Below are 25,953 nucleotides of genomic sequence, written 5' to 3' on the forward strand. Positions count from 1 at the left end.
ATGGCGACAATTCTGGGAAGTTAAACTGAACTTTGATAGTTTAAACTATGTTTTAATGATTCGAAAGACTTATTGATTGACAGGAGGATTTTTTAGTGTTATTTTAGAGTGGTTCTTTATTGGTTTTATTATTTGGACGATAAAGTGACTTAGGATGTCTACGTATCAGTATTCGAGGATCTGGCTAGCAGATTTTTTTCATTCTTTTCCGCACATAGACTTAGCGTTCAGCGAACGCACAAATGTCACCTTTGATCCTCTCAGTCTTGAATACAAAGAGGTAAGATTATCGGGAAAATATCTCCGTCCATTTGTCAGACCCCTCCATTTGTCAGACCCCTCCGTTTGTCAGACCCCTCCATTTGTCAGACCCCTCCGTGTAGTTTGCCCGACCCCTCCATTTGTCACTTAAATCCAACATAACGGAAATTGCCAATTATAAAACAGTTATGATGATTTGACTGTTTGACTTGAGTGTTGGCAGGTTGAAACACACACAGATGGATGGGAAGGAAGTGGCTGGCTACTTTGACATTTAGTCTAGGCTAGAGATAGCTTGAGTTACCTCTAGTCCTCCCCTTATTAATATATTGTGGGGGAGGGCTAGAGAGGGCTGTGTGTAATAATTCGGCTATCGTCGCCAACCAAGTAGTAGCCAGATACTGTGTCTAAAATAAAATAAAAAATTCAAAATCTGATGCCACAGAGCTTTAGTTTGATTATTCTCAAGGGTCCAGTCATGACATTAAACTTACCATCAACGTCCCAAACTGCGTTCACCTAACGACAAGAACATGAATATGATATTTACGGAAATACTATTTTAAATTTTTCAGCTACAACATGTGAAACAAAATAAATTGCAATCAGTTAACGTGAAAAATCAACAATGTGGACGTAAAACAAATCCATTCTAGTAAACAAAAGTGAAGCATCCCCCAGTAAAAAGGAAAGAGTGTAACTAGACTACATGAAAAATATATGTTTCTTAAATATGCACAGTTGACGAACACGTTTATTATTTTTTTTTTTTAAGGAAATATTCAGTTGAGCGTTCTGGTCAGGTCCATGTTTTACCAACACTTGATGTCAATACTGATGAGCATTACGTTCATACCAGTGAATAGTTTGTAAAATATATATATTTTTAATGAATTGATTCTTAATTAACACAATTTATACACTCAAAATTATTTACAATTGTTATGAATGGATTTTGAATACTATTCACTACAGTAGAGGCACAAAAATGTAGCATACATTTTGCAGATCGAATATAATAATTGAAAACAAATTGAAAACAAATTCTAACAACAGGGGGCTTAAAATCTCGCCAGACCCTAAAATCAATGGTCGCCCACGGACTACCTTTGTAAAATTCTTAGTCGCCCTTAGCCAATAAAGGTCGCCACAGGCGACTGCTAGTTTTCAACCCTGCAAGTAGGAGGTGGGGGGTGGTGTCAGAGGTTGAAATCCCCTTGCTCAAGGAAATTTTCATTTATTAGAATATATTTTTACAAGGGAGCATTATTTGACTGCCTTATACACTTAGCTTCTTCAGTCTAGACTCCCCTACTAAAATTCCTGCACATGCACCAGTTACAGGTACCTGTTGAATCATGAAAACAAGAGTCCATTGATGGCAGTTGATCCTAGAACCCATCACACTTGAGGAAAGTGCTCTACTTTGAACTATATCCCATCCCACATATGGATGTGTTAAAACATATTGTCCATAGTTGGAGGTGGGAACTCTTGGATATTTGTTTGGTCTCACCTTTCTGAAGTAAAAAGGCAAGATATATGTATTACTTGTCTGATAGAGGTGCTGTTGACGACGTCGACTTTCATGTTTAGACCAGTTGTTCACAAACTGTAGTCCTAGGGCAGTGAAACTTGGTTTATAGCTGCACCTTTGGATGTTCATCACAGTAAAACTTGGTTTATAGCTGCACCTCGTGATGTTCATCACGATGCACCAAACCAGTTTATGGTAGATTAAACATTTAATGCCATACAATTCTTGTTTAAAAGTATATTGTTTATTGTTAGGTGAGAGAGGAAGCAATGCATTACCCCCTGATTCTGACTGTTGTGCTTATATATTATTGTATTAATTTATCTAAATTTATCTATCAAAAAGTTTTGACATTTACATATAAGTGCTAACAACATCTCTATTAATATTATTTATAAATATTTACTTTTGTATCAGATATTTTAATCAACAAGTTACCAATCTGATTAAAATTAGCTCTACTGGTCTACCAGCATTGTGTGGACTCCCATGTCCAGGTAACATTTCATTTATAAATAACAATTTAAATATCGACCAATTACACTTCGCCTTTTATAGCGTTATTCGGGAACATACAAATTCTAAAAATATTGGGTGAGACTATTTATACAATAGGCGAACTTGTTGGTCTTTTTCAACAATGAAAAACAGGGTGAAAAGTGCAGTAATAAACTCTGGATTGTATACCAGTGTAAACAGATTTTATGGCTATACCATAACAGGGTTTTTTTTTCATCTTGAAACAAATTTTATATAAAATTTTATATTGAAATTAGTTTCCGGCATACTTCGTAATTCACCCGAATCATTTCGTATACCCTCGGCATAATCCCAAATGTTTTCAAATTCTTTTCAAATCACTGGCATGATTTTGCAAGTAAGGTTTTGATTGGTCGAATGAAAGGTCAGCTGGACATGAGCTCCAATGGGCTGTTGTTAGATTGCAAGTTACAAACTATTTTCAATGAAAAATGTTTTTAATACCACAGTCACCATTTTGCTCTGACTGTGTTACAGTCTATATGTAGAATTGTATATGCTACAACATATAGTAAGTTTATTACTTGGTTTTTATCCACTATTGGTGTGTGTGATTTGTTTCTAATATTCTACAATTTTATGTATTATTAACTAGTGCATTCTTATACTTCAGCTAAATGTTATTTACTATATTGTTATAATAAGAAAGATGTTATTTACTATATTATAATAATAACAGATGTAATTTAAACATTTGTTGCAGTCTCTGGGATTCTGGATCGCTGTCCCCATCTTGTGGTGCATTCTGTCTCTGCTGCTCTTTCTGGTGTATTTTATCATCATGTGTTGTCGCAGAAAACCACGGAAACGAAAGAATACAGCATGTCAGAAAGTGTTTATTTGTTTTCTGATAATACTTGGGATGTAAGTGTGATGTTTGTTAACACTTGGGAAGTAGGTATGATATTTGATAACACTTTGGTGTAAGTATGATGTTTGATAACACTTGGGTGTAAGTATGATGTTTGATAACACTTCGGTATAAGTATGATGTTTGATAACACTTGGGGTGTAAATATGATGTTTGATAACACTTGGGTGTAAGTATGATGTTTGATAACACTTGGGGTATAAATATGATGTTTTATAACACTTGGGTGTAAGTATGATGTTTTATAACACTTGGTGTGTAAATATGATGTTTGATAACACTTGGGTATAAGTATGATGTTAATTAACACTTGGGGTGTAAGTATGATGTTTGATAACACTTGGGGTGTAAATATGATGTTTCATAACACTTGGGGTGTAAGTATGATGTTTGATAACACTTGGGTGTACGTATGATGTTTGATAACACTTGGGGTGTAAATATGATGTTTGATAACACTTGGGGTATAAAAATGATGTTTGATAACATTTGGGGTGTAAATATGATGTTTGGGTGTAAGTATGATGTTTGATAACACTTGGGGTGTAAATATGATGTTTGATAACACTTGGGTATAAGTATGATGTTTCATAACACTAGGGGTGTAAATATGATGTTTTATAACACTAGGGGTGTAAATATGATGTTTTATAACACTTGGGTATAAGTATGATGCTTTACAACACTTGGGTGTAAGTATGATGTTTGATAACACTTGGAGTGTAAGTATGATGTTTGATAACACTTGGGTGTAAGTATGATGTTTGATAACACTTGGAGTGTAAGTATGATGTTTGATAACACTTGGGTGTAAGTATGATGTTTGATAACACTTGGGTGTAAGTATGATGTTTGATAACACTTGGGGTGTAAATATCTTTCATAACACTTTGGTATAAATATGATGTTTCATAAATCTTTAGTATAAATATGATGTTTCATAACACTTCGGTATAAGTATGATGTTTGATAACACTTGGGGTGTAAATATGATGTTTGATAACACTTGGGTGTAAATATGATGTTTGATAACACACTTGGGTGTAAGTATGATGTTTGATAACACTTGGGTGTAAGTATGATGTTTGATAACACTTCGGTATAAGTATGATGTTTGATAACACTTGGGGTGTAAATATCTTTCATAACACTTTGGTATAAATATGATGTTTCATAAATCTTTTGTATAAATATGATGTTTGATAACACTTGGGTATAAGAATGATGTTTGATAACACTTGGGATGTAAATATGATGTTTCATAACACTTGGGTGTAAGTATGATGTTTGATAACACTTGGAGTGTAAGTATGACGTTTGATAACTCTTGGGTGTAAGTATGATGTTTGATAACACTTGGGTGTAAGTATGATGTTTCATAGCACTTCGGTATAAGTATGATGTTTGATAACACTTGGGTGTAAGTATGATGTTTCATAGCACTTCGGTATAAGTATGATGTTTCATAACACTTTGGTATAAATATGATGTTTCATAACACTTCGGTATAAGTATGATGTTTGATAACACTTGGAGTGTAAATATCTTTCATAACACTTGGTATAAATATGATGTTTCATAACATTTTGGTATAAATATGATGTTTCATAACACTTCGGTATAAGTATGATGTTTGATAACACTTGGGTAGTAAATATGATGTTTGATAACACTTGGGTGTAAGTATGATGTTTCATAGCACTTCGGTATAAGTATGATGTTTGATAACACTTGGGTGTAAGTATGATGTTTCATAGCACTTCGGTATAAGTATGATGTTTGATAACACTTGGAGTGTAAATATCTTTCATAACACTTTGGTATAAATATGATGTTTCATAACACTTTGGTATAAATATGATGTTTCATAACACTTCGGTATAAGTATGATGTTTGATAACACTTGGGGTGTAAATATGATGTTTGATAACACTTGGGTATAAGTATGATGTTTCATAACACTAGGGGTGTAAATATGATGTTTTATAACACTAGGGGTGTAAATATGATGTTTTATAACACTTGGGTATAAGTATGATGCTTTATAACACTTGGGTGTAAGTATGATATTTGATAACACTTGGAGTGTAAGTATGATGTTTGATAACACTTGGGTGTAAGTATGATGTTCATAACACTTGGGGTGTAAGTATGCTGTTTGATAACACTGGTATAAGTATCTTGTTTGATAACACTTGGTGTGTAAGTATGATGTTTGATAACACTTGGGTGTAAGTATGATGTTTCATAATACTTGGGTATAAGTATGATGTTTGATAACACTTGGGATGTAAATATGATGTTTGACACTTGAGGTGTAAGTATGATGTTTGATAACACTTGGGTGTAAGTATGATGTTTCATAACACTTGGGTATAAGTATGATGTTTGATAACACTTGGGTATAAGTATCATGTTTGATAACACTTGGGTGTAAGTATGATGTTTCATAACACTTTGGTATAAGTATCATGTTTGATAACACTTGGGGTGTAAATATAATGTTTCATAACACTTGGGTGTAAGTATGTTTGATAATACTTGGGGTGTAAATATGATGTTTCATAACACTTGGGGTGTAAGTATGCTGTTTGATAACACTTGGAGTGTAAGTATGATGTTTGATAACTCTTGGGTGTAAGTATGATGTTTGATAACACTTGGGTGTAAGTATGATGTTTGATAACACTTGGGTATAAGTATGATGTTTGATAACACTTGGGGTGTAAATATGATGTTTCATAACACTTGGGGTGTAAGTATGATGTTTCATAACACTTTGGTATAAGTATCATGTTTGATAACACTTGGTGTGTAAGTATGATGTTTGATAACACTTGGGTGTAAGTATGATGTTTCATAACACTTGGGTATAAGTATGATGTTTGATAACACTTGGGATGTAAATATGATGTTTGACACTTGGGGTGTAAGTATGATGTTTGATAACACTTGGGTGTAAGTATGATGTTTCATAACACTTGGGTATAAGTATGATGTTGGATAACACTTGGGTGTAAGTATGATGTTTCATAACACTTGGGTATAAGTATGATGTTTGATAACACTTGGGATGTAAATATGATGTTTCATAACACTTGAGTGTAAGTATGATGTTTTATAACACTTGGGGTGTAAATATGATGTTCATAACACTTGGGGTGTAAGTATGCTGTTTGATAACACTTTGGTATAAGTATCATGTTTGATAACACTTGGTGTGTAAGTATGATGTTTGATAACACTTGGGTGTAAGTATGATGTTTCATAATACTTGGGTATAAGTATGATGTTTGATAACACTTGGGGTGTAAATATGATGTTCATAACACTTGGGGTGTAAGTATGCTGTTTGATAACACTTTGGTAGAAGTATCATGTTTGATAACACTTGGGTGTAAGTATGATGTTTCATAACACTTGGGTATAAGTATGATGTTTGATAACACTTGGGTATAAGTATGATGTTTGATAACACTTGGGTGTAAGTATGATGTTTCATAACACTTTGGTATAAGTATCATGTTTGATAACACTTGGGGTGTAAATATAATGTTTCATAACACTTGGGTGTAAGTATGTTTGATAATACTTGGGGTGTAAATATGATGTTTCATAACACTTGGGGTGTAAGTATGCTGTTTGATAACACTTTGGTATAAGTATCATGTTTGATAACACTTGGTGTGTAAGTATGATGTTTGATAACACTTTGGTATAAATATGATGTTTCATAACACTTCGGTATAAGTATGATGTTTGATAACACTTGGGTAGTAAATATGATGTTTTATAACACTTGGGTATAAGTATGATGTTTGATAACACTTGGGGTGTAAGTATGATGTTTGATAACACTTGGGTGTAAATATGATGTTTGATAACACTTGGGTGTAAATATGATGTTTGATAACACTTGGGGTGTAAATATGATGTTTCATAACACTTGGGTGTAAGTATGGTGTTTGATAACACTTGGGGTGTAAATATGATGTTTGATAACACTTGGGTATAAGTATGATGTTTGATAACACTTGGGTATAAGTATGATGTTTGATAACACTTGGGTATAAGAATGATGTTTCATAACACTTGGGGTGTAAATATGATGTTTCATAACACTTGGGTGTAAGTATGATGTTTGATAACACTTGGGGTGTAAATATGATGTTTCATAACACTTGGGTGTAAGTATGATGTTTGATAACACTTGGGTATAAGTATGATGTTTGATAACACTTGGGGTGTAAATATGATGTTTCATAACACTTGGGGTGTAAGTATGATGTTTCATAACACTTTGGTATAAGTATCATGTTTGATAACACTTGGGGTGTAAATATAATGTTTCATAACACTTGGGTGTAAGTATGTTTGATAACACTTGGGGTGTAAATATGATGTTTCATAACACTTGGGGTGTAAGTATGCTGTTTGATAACACTTTGGTATAAGTATCATGTTTGATAACACTTGGTGTGTAAGTATGATGTTTGATAACACTTGGGTGTAAGTATGATGTTTCATAACACTTGGGTATAAGTATGATGTTTGATAACACTTGGGATGTAAATATGATGTTTGACACTTGGGGTGTAAGTATGATGTTTGATAACACTTGGGTGTAAGTATGATGTTTCATAACACTTGGGTATAAGTATGATGTTGGATAACACTTGGGTGTAAGTATGATGTTTCATAACACTTGGGTATAAGTATGATGTTTGATAACACTTGGGATGTAAATATGATGTTTCATAACACTTGAGTGTAAGTATGATGTTTTATAACACTTGGGGTGTAAGTATGCTGTTTGATAACACTTTGGTATAAGTATCATGTTTGATAACACTTGGTGTGTAAGTATGATGTTTGATAACACTTGGGTGTAAGTATGATGTTTCATAATACTTGGGTATAAGTATGATGTTTGATAACACTTGGGATGTAAATATGATGTTTGACACTTGAGGTGTAAGTATGATGTTTGATAACACTTGGGTGTAAGTATGATGTTTCATAACACTTGGGTATAAGTATGATGTTTGATAACACTTGGGTATAAGTATGATGTTTGATAACACTTGGGTGTAAGTATGATGTTTCATAACACTTTGGTATAAGTATCATGTTTGATAACACTTGGGGTGTAAATATAATGTTTCATAACACTTGGGTGTAAGTATGTTTGATAATACTTGGAGTGTAAATATGATGTTTCATAACACTTGGGGTGTAAGTATGCTGTTTGATAACACTTTGGTATAAGTATCATGTTTGATAACACTTGGTGTGTAAGTATGATGTTTGATAACACTTGGGTGTAAGTATGATGTTTCATAACACTTGGGTATAAGTATGATGTTTGATAACACTTGGGATGTAAATATGATGTTTGACACTTGGGGTGTAAGTATGATGTTTGATAACACTTGGGTGTAAGTATGATGTTTCATAACACTTGGGTATAAGTATGATGTTTGATAACACTTGGGATGTAAATATGATGTTTCATAACACTTGAGTGTAAGTATGATGTTTTATAACACTTGGGGTGTAAATATACTGTTTAATAAAACTTGGGGTGTAAACTGGATGTTTGGTGACATTTGGTGTGTAAATATGGCATTTAATAACACACAATATGAAGCTATTATGATAACACTTGAGGAGGAAGTATGATGATAACACTTAGGATGAAAAAGTGATATTTTATATATTTTATAACACATAGTATGAAAATATGATTGATTGAAAACATTTTTATTGTACAAAGAACAAAAGAATTGGGCACAAATTTAACAACTTACGAGGCCCTCTTCTATACACACACAATATACATGGCAACTATATTACATAACTGTACATTTAAACTCCATTTAAACAGACACGGATAACCAGAGGAAGGAAGTATATTATATACAAAAGAATATGATTTTAATGATAACACTCACGGTGGAAGTGTGATGATAACACTCACAGTGGAAGTATGATGATAACACTCGAGGTGGAAGTATGATGATAACACTCGAGGTGGAAGTATGATGATAACACTCGAGGTGGAAGTATGTTTAATAACACATGGGGTGAAAGTATACTCAACAAAATTAGTAGATATTGTCAGCATTTTTCTTGATATATGATACAAAATACATTTGTTTTTGGTTTTATTTTATTTTTGTTGCTCTCAACATAACACCAACAAAAAAAATGACCACAATATCTGCTAGCTAGGGGTGTAAGTACAGGTATAATAACACGTTTAAGTGCTGAGGTGGTTTTTATTGTATAGTATACTATCTATCTGTTTCATTCTAGCCCCCCCCCCCCCCCCCAAATAGGGTAAAATGTACTACAGTGTTGTAAACAAACATTCCTTACTTTTCTAAATTTGTTTTATTTCCCTACCAGTATTTATTTCTCTGTATCTCATTTCCTCCCTTTTGCTGGTTACTTTCCGTTTCACACATTTAATCCTATTCAATAATTATATATGAGCCCAAGATTAAAATTGTTTGTTTAATAAAAAAGAATAGGAATATTTGTTTACAATGCTTTAGTGAGATTTTTGAACAACTGTTGTGCGGACCATATCTTGCATACAGGACCATCAAACGTCGCATGTAGGAACAACATGGGACGGCGGTATGTCGCGTACTATTACTAGGTCACTGTGACCTACTTTTCAGTCTACTGCACATAACCGTAAATCCTTGTCCAGACCATATCTTGCATACAGATGCATATAGGACCATCAAACCTCACATGTAGGAACAACTTGGGATGGCGGTGTGTTGCCTACTATTACTAGGTCACTGTGACCTACTTTTCACAGTCTACTGCACATAACCGTAAATCCTTGTCCAGACCATATCCTGCATACAGATGCATACAGGACCATCAAACCTCACATGTAGGAACAACTTGGGATGGCTGTGTGTTGCATTCTGTTAGTAGGTCACTGTGACCTACTTTTAACGGTCTACTGCACATAACAGTAAATCTTTGTCCAGATCATATCCTGCATACAGATGCATACAGGACCATCAAATCTCACATGTAGGAACAACTTGGGATGGCTGTGTTGCATTCTATTACTAGGTCAGTGTGACCTACTTTTCACGGTCTACTGCAGATAACAGTAAATCCTTGTCCAGATCATATTTTGCATACAGATGCATACAGGACCATCAAACAACACTTGGGATGATGGTTGGTCCAAAACAAACTGTTCATCCATCCCATTGCAAAATGTTTACATGATTATAATTGAATGATACCTGTAACTATTTCATTAATATAGATATAGTTTTCCATCAAACTCCTGATGGGCGTATCATGTACCTCACTGGTACTCTTGTTATAGCTCTTTATGTTTTGTTTTTTTATAGCGGTGCCATTGGTGCGGGATTCTATGGAAATGAGAAAATGGATGATGGAGTTAACAAGATGATCTCATCGTTTAAGAAAACTGACCACACCATCGCTGACTCCCTGCGAACTGTACGTACAGCAGAGTCCGTTCTTCACATACTATAGGGAATTAAAAACAGATTTCATTTTCAGTTTAAATAATGTGTGGGTATTTTTGCCTGTCACTTTGTGTGTGTGTGTGTGTGTGTGTGTGTGTGTGTATAGAATATTAAACAAGCTTGCCTGTCATACCATTTTTATGAAACAAGTGAACAGTTTTGATATCTGACGAGCTTTCCTCGTCAGATACCAACATTGTTCACGAATTTCATAAAAATGGTATGACAAGCAAGCTAGTTTAATATTTTATTTATTACAAACCAACTGCAAATAAGCCACAAGGCAGAAATAAGCAGATGTGGAGACCTACTATACATTATTTTTCTACGAATTGGGTCAGCAAGTGATCTACGTCACACGTAAACTTAAACGACATCACAATGAAATGTCATCAATATACAGTTTAGATTTTGGTGCGAAGCTTGCATTAATGAGGTTTTGAAGTTCACAATAATTACTGAATTGTTAATCTGACCAGCAAAGATTGAGCTGAGTGAATGGGATTGACTAGATGTGACAGTGACATTTTATATATAGGGCCATAAAAAAGAGTAGCAGGTGGACAACATCGTTTTGGCTATCTGATCGCATTTTCATTTCATGGCCATATTTCGCAATGGTGCACTTTTAAATTACACTATTTTATACAAGCATGGTTAGATATGTTAATAATCTCTGAACAAAACATTTTCAACAGTAATTTGCACTCAATGTTATTTAGCATTTGGAAAAAGGATGTGTCATGCACTCAGTTTATTTTATTACAGGCAGATGCAAAGTGATGTCATTCGAATATTGATGTCATGCAAAAAACCATTACTCTGCCAGTCTGTGTGTGCCAATATTACACTAGTTAGATATTGAGTAATTGTTATGGCAAGAGTAATATCTTACACTGGTGTGTAATAAATTGTTATATTCTTTATACTAATTTTATTTTGTAATATATATTCTTGCCCACAGGACTGAATTAGCTAGGTTTTGCTTGGGCTAGAAAGTCCTGGCTAGATGGTTTTGAAATATATTTTAGTAAGGGTGACTGACATCACAAGTTATATTTAATGACTGATGTTTATTACTAAAGTATTTAAGAATTTTGTTTAACTACTTATTTATTGCCTTGTTTGAATCTTTTTTTTTTAAATGTTACAGTGTGATATCATTGCAGAATGGGGACTACATTTTGTGGTGAATGATTAAATGAGTTAGTAGGTCTTCATGAATGGGTCAAGAATAAACAAATCTTAATTTACAATTTTTTAATTTTTTTTGGTAGTTACATGGACATTGTGAGCTATAGTTTGGGTTGGAAGTGATACATTCTTTTAGTCTTTAAACTATATTCACCTGTGCTTTATTTCCATTATGCCACTTTCGCATGTTTTATAAGTATATAACATCATAGTTTTATGTTCAGTGCTTCTAGATTATGATATCCCCACTCCCATGGCCAGTGATATTCAGTGTTGGGCTTGTAAATAACTACTATTGCCATGCCCAACGCCTAGTGAAAACAATTAGTCAAATGTTGCAGTTTAGTCTGTTTTGTAAATATAAATATCCTGCATCCACCCCTACCCCCAATGTTAGTGTTTTTAAGCTCTATCTCCCTCTTTAGGTGACATATCAGATTATTACTTATATTTAACAAAATTGTATTAACTTAAAGTAAAGTTGGGCTAATGAAGTTTTAATAGTGGATAGTAATTTTGTTAAAAATAAAGCCACCAAAAACCAAACATGTATGATGAATTTAGCAAGTGTTATTTCTAACAATATTTGTAATTTCAGATTGATATGCTTGATCAGTTAGCCGATGACATTTCAAAGAATGGATCCCAGATGTTGCAGAAAGTGCTCGACTTTGTTCCGAATGTTACCTTTCAAAACGCACTCCGAGAACAAATCGAAAACATCAAGGTGGATTCCAAACAGTTTACAGTCGACGTGTCCACAATCAGAATAGATACTGAAAATTTCAGTCTAGACAACGTTAAGAACAATATAAAGATATTTGAGTTATACAGGTAGGACATTTATTATGACAATGTATAATATATGGAGGATATTTCATGGGTTTTTTTTTGTCTTTTCTTTTTTTCATCCCACTGCCCCCTTTCCTTTCCTTTGAATTCCGTCTCATTTCTTCCCGATCTGGCAACTTATCTTATCTTTCAACTTCTTTCACTGTCCACCTCCACATCCCAGTCCTTGTCTCTCCAACTGCGACAGGTGCTTGTCTCTTGTGGTTATATGTGCCACATTCCTGCCATTCTCCATCAGCTTTTAGCTGTGGGCTTAGTCTGATCTCTTTGGGGAGTGTTCAGTAGTTACTTCTGGTATTGTTAAGAGGCACTTGTAACCACCTACAATACACCCCTACTACCAGCGGTCGTTAGTTAGTGCTGTGGGTCAGACCAGATTTATTAGCGGCAGAGGACGAGGATGCTAGGTGGGTGCAGGAAATACACAGAAACTGCACCCTTGGAGGAATTTGAGACAGATAGGCAATGGTGTGGATAGCTCAGAAGACAGAATCGGAGGAAACTGACAGAAATAGTGGAAACAGATTTAAATTGTGGGAGAAATTGGAAAGGTTTTTTTATATTAAAATAATGAGAATGATAGGCAGTGGGTGATAGATGAGAAAGATGAATGAATGTGTGAGCAAGCTTTGACAGGACTTGAATCACTGTCATCAGCTTGATTGTCCAGCAGCTTATCCACTAGACTACAGAGCTCATTCATTTTATTTGTTCTTAACAAGTATGATATATATGTCGTGGAGTGAAGTCTGCAATCATATCACACTTGTTACACTTGCACAAGAACGGTGATATTAAATAGTAGACTTAGTGAGATATGGTGTTATCATATTTTACAAAAAACATGCAATGATTTTCTAATCGGTGGCTGTTGGGTGTCAGACATAGCAATTGTGACATTCTTCAGAGGAAACTTGTTATGTTTTTCTGTTGGCAGCAATCGATCTTTTGTTTCCACTTTCCCACAGACAGGACACAATACACGATGGCCAGTCTTGGAGTGATTCATTGCTCCCCTAACTTACAATATGGGGAACCCTTTAAGATATTACCATATTTATGCCATATAAATTCACATGCTAAGGGGAGTTAAAAATTACTGATACTTTAGTCTCAGGGGGTTGGTAGCTCCCCTTAAATATACTTTTATATGTGTTTTCCCCACACAAAACAGCATACACCAGTTATGGAGCACTGGTCAGAATGGGGGGAAAACCAATTAGAGAATGGGTTTACCCAGGAGGTTCAATGCTGCGATCAAACTCAAAGCATTCAACCTGTATACTTGAAATATTTACCACAAATAGGTAATACCCATATAATATCAGGTGCAAAATGTTATTGTCTTTGTCTAAATACTTTCTTAGTTATCATTCAGTAAAGAGGGGTACTGTTTGTTGGTTTTTGGCCATGTGATATAATTACGATGATTATTTCAGGTGGCTGGCCACTCTTCTGCTGTACGTCATCTTTGTGTTTATCTTCGTGCTGTACTTCATAGGAGTCATCAAATCTTCCAAATGTTGCCTCATTTTGTAAGTATCCTCATTTCAAGTTATCTTCATTTTGTGAGTATCCTCTTTTCATGTTATGTCATTTTGTGAGGATCCTTATTTCAGTTTATCTTAATTTTGTGAGTATCCTCATTTCATGTTATCTTAATTTTGTGAGTCCTCATTTCAAGTTATCTTCATTTTGTGAGTATCCTCATTTCATGTTATCTTAATTTTGTGAGTCTCCTCATTTCAAGTAATCTTCATTTTGTGAGTATCCTTATTTCATGTTATCTTCATTTTGTGAGTATCCTTATTTCATGTTATCTTCATTTTGAGTATCCTCATTTCATGTTTTCATTTTGTGAGTATCCTCATTTCATGTTATCTCATTTTGTGAGTATCCTCATTTCATGTTATCTTCATTTTGTGAGTATCCTCGTTTTATGTTATCTCATTTTATGAGTATCCTCATTTCATGTTATCTTCATTTTGTGAGTATCCTCATTTCATGTTATCTCATTTTGTGAGTATCCTCATTTCATGTTATCTTCATTTTGTGAGTATCCTCATTTTATGTTATCTCATTTTGTGAGTATCCTCATTTCATGTTATCTTCATTTTGTGAGTATCCTCATTTCATGTTATCTTCATTTTGTGAGTATCCTCATTTTATGTTATCTCATTTTGTGAGTATCCTCATTTCATGTTATCTTCATTTTGTGAGTATCCTCATTTCATGTTATCTTCATTTTGTGAGTATCCTCATTTCTGATAACCTTTATTGCTAATTCTGTAGATCATGCACTGGCAGTCTGGTTGAAGGGTCAATTAGTATACACGGCTTCTAGAATGGTTTTTAAATCCACTAGCCATGAGATCAGTGATTTAACAAAATTACTATCCACTATTAAAAATTCACTAGCCCTACTTTACTTTAAGTTAATACAATTTTACTAAATAATAGTAATAAACGGATATGTCATCTAGAGATGGAGATAGAGCTTAAAAACACTAACATTGGGGTGGGGTGGGGTGGTGGCAGGATATTCATATTTACAAAATAGACTTAACTGCAACATTTGACCAAAACATATTCACTAGCTGTCGGGCATGGCAATAGTAGTTAGTTACAAACCCAACATTGAATATCACTAGTAGTGGGGCTACCATAATCTAGAAGACTTGATATATAAGTGACCCTTCCAGCTGACTATGCCAAGCTTGTTGCATAGTTTTGATTTCTGTTGAGTAGTGTACCAAAGACTTGCATAGCTTGATTATATGCAGTATACAAGTTATAAAGCCTTGAGTATATTGATGGAATACTCCATAACAAATGTTTCAGTGACATTGATTTTTACAAATAAATTTTTCTTTAAATTTGATAAATGGTTTTAAATCCAATCATAAGTCATTCATGAAATTTAGAGTAACTAAAGCTGTGAATAACTTGATTAACTTTGGTAAAACTTTGTAATTTTTTCTGTTTTAGTCCAACGATTTGCAGCATGGTGTGTCTTCTTCTAGTCTGGACAGCAACAGGCTGTTTTCTCGGATTCTCAGTGGTATGTTTATATTGAGAGGTTTAGTCAATAGTTCATATTCAGGCTGTTTTCTCGGATTCTCAGTGGTATGTTTATATTGAGAGGTTTAGTCAATAGTTCATATTCAGGCTGTTTTCTCGGATTCTCAGTGGTATTTTTATACTGAGAGGCTTAGTCAATAGTTCATATTCAGACTGTTTTCTCGGATTCTCAGTGGTATGTTAATATTGAGAGGTTTAGTCAATAGTTCATATTCAGACTGTTTTCTCAGATTCTCAGTGGTATGTTAATATTGAGAGGTTTAGTCAACAGACTGTTTTCTCAGATTCTCAGTGGTATGTTAATATTAAGAGGTTTAGTCAGTAGTTCATATTCAGACTGTTTTCTCAGATTCTCAGATGTTACATTGTCTGATACATTGTATGTTTGTATTTTAAGATATTTAGTGAAAGTTTAGAATTAGCAACCTTAGTAATGGGTCTGTGCTTTGTATCTGTTTAGAGTTAGTAATTGTCTGTGTTTTGTATATGTTTAGGGTTAGTAACCCTAGTAACAGGTTTGTGTTTTGTATCTGTTTAGAGTTAGTAATTGTCTGTGTTTTGTATCTGTTTAGAGTTAGTAATTGTCTGTATTTTGTATATTTAGGGTTAGTAACCCTAGTAACAGGTTTGTGTTTTGTATCTGTTTAGAGTTAGTAATTGTCTGTGCTTTGTATCTGTTTAGAGTTAGTAATTGTCTGTGTTTTGTATATGTTTAGGGTTGGTAACCCTAGTAACAGGTTTGTGTTTTGTATATGTTTAGAGTTAGTAACCCTAGTAACAGGTTTGTGTTTTGTATATGTTTAGTTAGTAATTGTCTGTGTTTTGTATATGTTTAGGGTTAGTAACCCTAGTAACAGGTTTGTGTTTTGTATCTGTTTAGAGTTAGTAATTGTCTGTGCTTTGTGTCTGTTTAGGGTTAGTAACCCTAGTAACAGGTTTGTGTTTTGTATATGTTTAGTTAGTAATTGTCTGTGTTTTGTATATTTTTAGAGTTTGTAATTGTCTGTGCTTTGTATCTGTTTAGAGTTAGTAATTGTCTGTGTTTTGTATCTGTTTAGGGTTAGTAACCCTAGTAACAGGTTTGTGTTTTGTATATGTTTAGAGTTAGTAATTGTCTGTGCTTTGTATCTGTTTAGAGTTAGTAATTGTCTGTGTTTTGTATATGTTTAGGGTTAGTAACCCTAGTAACAGGTTTGTGTTTTGTATATGTTTAGTTAGTAACCGTAGAAACTGGTTTGTGTTTTGTATATGTGTAATTAGTAACCCTAGTAACGGGTTTGTGTTTTGTATATGTTTAGAGTTAGTAACCTTAGTAACAAGTCTGTGTTTTGTTTATGTTTAAAGTTAGTAACCCATGTAACGTGTCTGTGTTTTATATATATTTAGAGTTAGTAACCCATGTAACGTGTCTGTGTTTTGTTTATGTTTAAAGTTAGTAACCCATGTAACGTGTCTGTGTTTTATATATATTTAGAGTTAGTAACCCATGTAACGTGTCTGTGTTTTATATATATTTAGAGTTAGTAACCCATGTAATGTGTCTGTGTTTTATATATATTTAGAGTTAGTAACCCATGTAATGTGTCTGTGTTTTATATATGTTTAGAGTTAGTAACCCATGTAACGTGTCTGTGTTTTATATATATTTAGAGTTAGTAATCCTAGTAACGGTTTTGTGTTTTGTATATATTTAGCATTAGCAACCCTAGTAATGGGTCTGTATTTTGTATATGCCAAAGGGTTAGTAACCATAGTAACAGGTCCATATTTTGCTTGATCTGTGCAGGCACTTGGTGATCTCTGCGTAGATCCAGATGCTTACGTGGAAAAGGTTGTCACGGAGAATTCTGAACTGAAGAAAGGTAAGTATATTTTACAACCTTCACCTTCTGTTTGGCTTGTTCAATAAATATTTCTGTAACTTGGATTTTAATTGCCAGTTTATTCAGGTTGTTTTTATCTTTGATAGTTGAAGATATTTGAGAAAAGCAGGTGGTTAAATCTAAATTGTTTTTAATTATTATTTTGTTCTACAATTGAATTTTTTCAAAAACAATTCCTGTTTAATATTTTATTTTATTTTATTATTATTTGTTATTTAAGTTAATAGTTTTAATCTTTTTAAAAACTACATCTCCAAAAATTAATGTTTGGCATGTAGTAGCAAATTTAATTTTCCCTAAGCATTTTGTACACTAATACTACTATATACCAAAAACAGTGTTTACAACCTCTGATCTTTAAACTCTTCTTCAAATAGTTCAGATTCTCTCTTTTGTCTCTTAGTTTAGAAGAATGATGATTTATTTACAATGTAAGTTAGAGACAGCTTTAAACGCTCCAACATTTCAGCCTTTGAAACTTGTTAATGTTGTTTCTTCACTAGGTATCTCGCTGTAAACACACATTTCAGCCTGTGAAATGTATTAATGTTGTTTGTTCAATAGGTACCTCGCTGTAAACACACATTTCAGCATGTGAAATGTATTAATGTTGTTTGTTCACTAGGTATCTCACTGTAAACACACATTTCAGACTTGGTAATATATGTACAGTCAGACCTGTGTTAAACAGCCACCAAATGGAGTATAAAAAATTGACCTTTTAAGACAGGTGACTGCTTAAAACAGGTCAGTTTACAATATTAAATGATTTGGGAGACTAAAATGTGGCCTCTTAACACAGATAGCTGATTGATACATGTGGCTGTTCATCCAAGTTTGACAGTATATAAGTCTCTTGTTTTATTTTATAGATATCCTGGATGATTATTTAAAATGTACAGACTTCAGGAAACCATTTTCTTCGGTACGTTGGCATTTTACAACTTTGTTACCTATCCTAACATTTAAATTAGTTACCCCTGCAATTAAGAAAACGTCCACAGCAAAAAACAAGCAGTGGAAAATGTTTTTGAATATAGTCCACAGCAAAAAAAGTTCTGCGGAGAATGAAAAACTCCATGGCAATCTCCACGGCTATGCCGATTGCAGTGGGTAATTGCAGGGTTTGAATATGCAGTATGGGTACCAAAATGTCACATGTTTTTAGAGGAATAATTTACGTTTAACATTTTGATTCTTCAGAACATCCAGGATGCCCATCTAGCGGTTACTCGAGTGACGCAGGCGCTGAATAAAACAGTCACCCTGTGCCTGCAATACAATGTGGCTAACAAGGTAAGCAGTCATCTCGTTCTGTCCTACAGTGTGACAAAACTGGGTCGACCATACAGTAGTTTACTACTGAATGAATTATTGTGTATAAATTATATCACTACTCAATGTGTTACTGTGTTTAAATTATCACTACTGAATGTGTTATTGTGTTTTTAGTTTACTACTGAATGTGTTATTGTGTTTTTAATTTACTACTGAATGTGTTATTGTGTTTTTATTTCTGAAAGTGTTGTGTTTTTATTTCACCTCTGAATGTGTTAATGTTTTATATCACTCCTAATGTGTTTTATTTTACTACTAAATGTGTTAATGTGTTTTATTTTACTACTAAATGTGTTAATGTGTTTTATTTTACTGCTAAATGTGTTAATTTGTTTTATTTCACTGCTAAATGTGTTAATGTGTTTTATTTCACTGCTAAATGTGTTAATGTGTTTTATATCACTGCTAAATGTGTTAATGTGTTTTATATCACTGCTAAATGTGTTAATGTTTTATTTTACTACTAAATGTGTTAATGTGTTTTATTTTACTACTAAATGTGTTAATATGTTTTTATTTCACTGTTTAAATGTGTTTTATATCACTGCTAAATGTGTTAATATGTTTTTAATTAACTTCTAAATGTGTTAATGTGTGTTCTTGTACTGCTAAATGTGTTACTGTGTTTTTATTTCACTGTTTAATGTGTTTTAATCCACTATTAAATGTGTAATATGTTTTAATTCTCTGTTAAATGTGTTAATGTGTTTTTATTTCACCTGCAGGCTGCCGGGCCAGTACACTTCATAGATAATGAACTGACGTATGTTGGGAGCAACCTAACTGCACTCAACGACATCAGCAGCTGTAAATATCTCCATGACAACTACATTGATGCTGTTAACGGCATCTGTCATACATCATTGTGAGTGTGGTGCTTGTTAAAAGCTGCAATCTGTTACCTTACTATAACATGATTTAATTGTTACAACCTTGTGCAGTTCTCGTTACTGTCATAACACAACATACCAGTGTGTCAACATGCTTTTAACTCTTGAGACTTTTCCATCCATTCTCGGTTAATCTAGATGCACAGTGTACTACCATCCATATCCATTACCCGTCATTGAGTGAAAGTGAAAATAAACTCGGTGAAAGTATCGTAAACAGTGACGCTAAAAATACAATTAAGTTCTAAGCTTAATGTCAATTTTTATTAGGGTAATTAGTCCTACACAAAGAATACAATTAAGTTCTAAGCTTAATGTAATTTTTTTTATTAGGGTAATTAGGCCTACTTGGATGTCCCATAAAAATATTACACACAGTAAAAAAGTATTAAGTCAGATATTATCTTAGTTTGAGGTTGAGGTTCAAAACATTGACAAATTTAATTTCGGAAACGTGGTCCTGTTTGGATGTTTTCTGATTATAAATTGGATGCAAAAGAATTAATACTTTATACCACTTGACAGTGGAAAAGCACTAATGTTTGATAAATTTCAGTATTTGACAGTATTGATGTTTGATACATTTCAGTATTTGACAGTACTGATGTTTGATACATTTCAGTATTTGACAGTACTGATGTTTGATATATTTCAGTATTTGACAGTACAGATGTTTGATACATTTCAGTATTTGATAGTACTGGTGTTTGGTATGTTTCAGTATTGGTCTGGCCTTCATGGTCGTGATGTCAGGAGTTATTGGTCTCACAGTCACCTTCATGATTGCCTTTGCTTCAAGAACATGGCCATATCTATCAAAAAGGTAAACCAGCCACTAATTTTTTGTGGTACAGTGTAATCAGTTAATTATTTTACTCACTTTATTAGCCATCTAGTTAATATTTCATTGAAAAAGCCTAGTTGTATTGCATTTCATTTTAGTAGTTTTGTATTAAATTTATATTTTAATTACATATCATTAGTCCCCCTACTGGTCCAACCAGAGGAGACCATAAGTTTCCTCTCCATCCTTCTGTCTATCCGTCTGTGTGTCCCACCTATAGTTTTCCTGCTGGTTTTTTCACAATACCTTGAGATATTGAGCTGAAAATCTGTGTATAGCTTTTTTATATACTGCTATAGATCAAATTTGACTTTCATAACGATTTACCCATTTTTCACAGAGTTATGGCCCATGAAAAGGAAATATGAACATTTGTTTTTCAGACTTTTTTGCATTACTTCAAGGTATTGAGCTGAAATTTTGTATTTGGTTTTATCATGTTCTGTTACATGGCCCTTAAACTTAGGAGATAGGAAAATTAGTTTTCCAGACTTTTTAGTTTTTTGCAATGCCTGAAGATAAGGTATGGAAGTTTGTGTATAGCTTTATCTTGTACTGTTACAGATCAAGTTTTAACTTTTTTCACAAAGTTATGGCCCTTAAATTTAGGAGGTATAAAAATTAGTTGAGACCAGTAGAGGACATATATTGCTTTAGCAGGACTCTCAGAATGCTTGTTAATGATTGAATGTGAATAAATAGCTCATTTTGCTTGACAATGACATCATTGTTAGATGTGTGTTCAGGAGTTCACCCATTAGTCATCTAGTTTTGTTCTTTCTACTGCATTATTATGTTTAAAACATATTGTGACTCATTTTATTGGTGGTATACTTACAGACGAGGCTACTATCCTGTTGATGACACAGATCCATTTCTTCCAAGGCCGCCACCATACAATGGTTACGGATCAATGAGTCAGCCACAACCAGAACCACAAGCTGAGCGGCCAATCACAAGGTAATACACTGACAAGAAGTCAAATGTTAATTTCAGTTTGGTAATTGACAAGCAATCAAGTGTTCATTTTAGTTTGATAATTGACAAGAAGTCGAATGTTAATTTTAATTTGGTAATTGACAAGAAATCAAGTGTTAATTTTAGTTTGATAATTGACAAGAAGTCAAGTATTAATTTCATTTTAATAATTGACAAGAAGTCAAATACTAATTTCAGCTTGATAATTGACAAGCAATCAAGTGTTAATTTTAGTTTGATAATTGATAAGCAATCCAATCATACAGTAATAGATTGGCAAATAGTCATTTGTTGATTTCAGTTTTGTAACTGACAATCAATCAGATATTAATTTCAGTTTGATAATTGACAATCAATTGGATATTAATTTCAGTTTAATTAATTGACAAAGCAATTTGGTATTAATTTCAGTTTGCTATCTGACAATCGAATGTTAATTTTAGTTTTATATATGACAATAAATTGGACATTAATTTCAGTTTGATATCTGACAATTAATCATATATTATTTCAATTTTATCACTTAACGAGCAATCAGGTGTTAATTTTAGTTTGATTACTTAACAAACAGTCATGTAATATTTGATTTATTATTTATTCCTATGCGAACACAGTTAAAACAATGGCTTTTTTTCTTTGAAAAGAAAGTAAACAACTTATTAAGGATTTAATGATGTACTCTGTTTTTAGTGGATCGGAACAAAGCATCTCTCAGCTACCGCTTCCTGTGGATGAATCCCCACCACCCGCGGTCAGTCTTTTTAATGTGATGTTAATTTTAAAACTTGTGACATTCTTTTAATAAACCAGTTTTTAAATTTTTCATTTTATGAATTCAGGAATGTATCTGGAAATATTGATGTTTTATGAATTAAGGTAATATGTAACTGAAAATATTGATATTGATGTTTTATGAATTGATGTTTAATGTAACTGAAAATATTGATATTTTATGAATTGAGGTTTAATGTAACTGAAAATATTAATGTTTTATGAATTGAGGTTTAATGTAACTGGAAATATTGATGTTTTATGAATTAAGGTAATATGTAACTGAAAATATTGATATTGAGGTTTAATATAACTGGAAATATTGATGTTTTATGAATTGAGGTTTAATGTAACTGAAAATATTAATGTTTATGAATTGAGGTTTAATGTAACTGGAAATATTAATGTGTTATGAATTGAGGTTTAATGTAACTGGAATATTAATGTTTTATGAATTGAGGTAATATGTAACTGAAAATATTGATATTGAGGTTTAATATAACTGGAAATATTGATGTTTTATGAATTGAGGTTTAATGTAACTGAAAATATTAATGTTTTATGAATTGAGGTTTAATGTAACTGGAAATATTAATGTGTTATGAATTGAGGTTTAATGTAACTGGAATATTAATGTTTTATGAATTGAGGTTTAATGTAACTGGAAATATTAATATTGATGTTTTATGGATTCAAGTACTATGTAACAGAAAATATTGATGTTTTATGAATTCATGGATGTAACTGAAAATATTGTTGTTTTTATAAATTGTCGTTTGTCGCAATTAATTCAGTAGTATTTATATTTTATATATGTTCTCTGTCTTTGTTTTCAGTATCGACCAGGCCAGTTCACCAGCATGCAGGAATACAACAACCTCGCCCCAAGACCCAGCAGTCTTCACCGATCTTCAGAAACATGAATTCTATAAACCAAACTTCACAGATCTTCAGAAACATGAATTCTATAAACCAAACTTCACAGATCTTCAGTAACATGAATTCTATAAACTAAACTTCACAGATCTTCAGAAACATGATTTCTATAAACCCATCTTCACAGATCTTCAGTAACATGAATTCTAAAACCCACCTTAATTAATCTTCAGAAACTTGAATTTTAGAAACCCACCTTCACTGATCTTTGGAAACAAGAATTCTATAACTCAGCAGACTTTACACTGATCATCAGAACCATAACGTCTATAAACCTAGCAATTTCCATTGATTACAAGAACTTGAATTCCATAAACCAAACTTCAACAATCTTCAGAATCACGAATTCTATAAACTCACCTTAGCTGTAGAGTAATATGTTACGAACTCTTCACAATTATTTGTTAAAGAAATTAAAACAATGAGCCACCATTTTGTCTCGTATTTATGTCCTGATTGAAATCATTTTTAATTGTCAAGTAACATGATTTCATGAAGGACATAAACATAATTTGGATAGAACTCATTTAATTGATGTTCCGATAGTGTACCAGTCGTATGACGGCAAGTTGTTAGGTCCACTTTACATTTTATATGTAACACTTTGATATGAACCACAATATTTGTAACCATATGGGTAATAATAATTATGTGTTTGATATCAATTACAATAAGTGAAAAAAAACCAATAGTACCTTTGAATGTTTATGGCTGTTGACAATTTTATGATTGTGTGTTTGATTAATCTGTGATTAATGTTGAACAGATATAGTATATGTTGGCAGAGTAATCTTGTTTGTGTTATTTGGTGGGTCGTTGCTGAATGACATAGCAGTCACGGTTCTACTTATTTGACAGTATTTGACTGCCTTGCAAAACAACGTTTTACATGCAGCCTTAATATTGAAACCAAACATAGAATTTGCTTAAGGTAAATGGCATTACCATCACATAAAGCAATTGTGATGGAAAGAATAACCTTTCTAAATATGGAAGTATATAATTTCATAAAATATTCAGTAAAATATTAAGAACATGGGACTGATTTCTGCAACAATATTTTATTTATTATTATTTTTTTTTTAAATCCTACTGCATCCTTTCCTTTTTCTCCTTTGAATTCCATCTAATTTGTTCCCGATGTGGCAACTCCTCCTATCTTTCGACTTCTTTTGCTGTCCACCTCCACATCCCAGTCCTGGTCTCTCCAACCATGACAGGTGCTTGTCTCTTGTGGCTATCTGTGCCACACACCTGCCATTCCCCATCAGCTTTTAGCTGTGGGCTTAGTCTGACCACTTCGGGGAGTGTTCAGTAGTTACTTCTGGCATTATTAAGAGGCACTTGTAACCACCTACTATACACCCCTACCACCGGTGGTCGTTAATGCCGTGGGTCAGACCAGCTTTATTAGTGGCAGAGGACGAGAATGACAGGTGGGTGCAGGGAAGTACACAGAAACTGCATCCGTGGAGGAAATTGAGACAGGTAGGCGTTGGCGTGGACAGCTCAGAAGACGGTCGGTGGAAACTGACAGAAAGGGTGGAAATAGATTTAAATTGTGGGAGAAATTGGAAAGTTTTTTATATTAAGATAATGAGAATGATAGGCAGAGGGTGATAGATGAGAAAGATGAATGGATGTAACAGAGAAGCTGTTATGGATAGTTTTCCACTAGTTGTTGTTTTGCTTGTTTTGTTTACCTCAGGAAAAAACTTTAACATTTTCTGCATTCACCAAGATGGGGTTTGAAAAAAGAACTACATGCATAGTTGCATATTTTTTATATATTGACCTGAATTTTGGAATTTTTATGTACATTTTGGAAAATAAACGTGTTATTTTGAACACTAGTCGGTTATATGATGGTATTACTATTGGTGATCACTGGTTGGTCTTCCATCCTGTAACTCCCGAGTGATTAAAGAAGGAACTTTTCATGGTGATAATAATAATTAGATACCAATTAGATGTTTTCCTGCTTAAGTGATTATTACAGTTGTATTGAGACTGTTGAAAAGATGATATTTAGTTTTGTTAACCATGTGTTTGTCATGTATCTGTTTTTAGACATTGTTACTGTTGCATTTACCATTTAGTAAAAGCAAGATACACCGAATAATTATGTTTGTCAAAGAAATCAAATGGATCCATATTGTTGTACATGAAAGCTGTTTCTTAATGGTGTATTTTTCAAGAAAAGCCTTCTGTATTTAAAATTGTTTGATGATTTGGTTTTCATTTTTCATTAAACCAGATACTGATACTAATGTATCATGTAGATTTGTTTAATATTAAATTTAATATGTTACAGTATTTGTTTCTGAGATTTTCTTTATTATGCTTTGCACTTCCATGCATAGATTTGTATATAGTTTTATTTTTATTTTGTACATTGACTTTTACCTGTAATTTATTCACAAGAACTCGAAGGCTCAATTTGAC

At 33.1% G+C, this 25,953-nt stretch overlaps 1 protein-coding gene across 1 annotated transcript; it reads left to right on the plus strand.

Moving 5' to 3' along the window:
• Window positions 1–24,683, plus strand: LOC121380209 (protein tweety homolog 1-B-like). Its single transcript, XM_041509023.1, has 14 exons — window positions 1–280; window positions 3,042–3,202; window positions 10,601–10,712; window positions 12,534–12,769; window positions 14,227–14,322; window positions 15,776–15,848; window positions 17,655–17,730; window positions 18,624–18,676; window positions 18,955–19,047; window positions 19,815–19,954; window positions 20,701–20,802; window positions 21,664–21,783; window positions 22,492–22,552; window positions 23,409–24,683. The coding sequence occupies exons 1-14, from the start codon at window positions 155–157 to the stop codon at window positions 23,493–23,495; spliced, it is 1,536 nt and encodes a 511-aa protein (XP_041364957.1). The 5' UTR covers window positions 1–154; the 3' UTR covers window positions 23,496–24,683.
• The last annotated feature ends 1,270 nt before the right edge of the window (window positions 24,684–25,953 follow it).

This window comes from Gigantopelta aegis, chromosome 8 (genome assembly GCF_016097555.1).
Source record: "Gigantopelta aegis isolate Gae_Host chromosome 8, Gae_host_genome, whole genome shotgun sequence".
Lineage (NCBI taxonomy): Eukaryota > Metazoa > Mollusca > Gastropoda > Neomphalida > Peltospiridae > Gigantopelta > Gigantopelta aegis.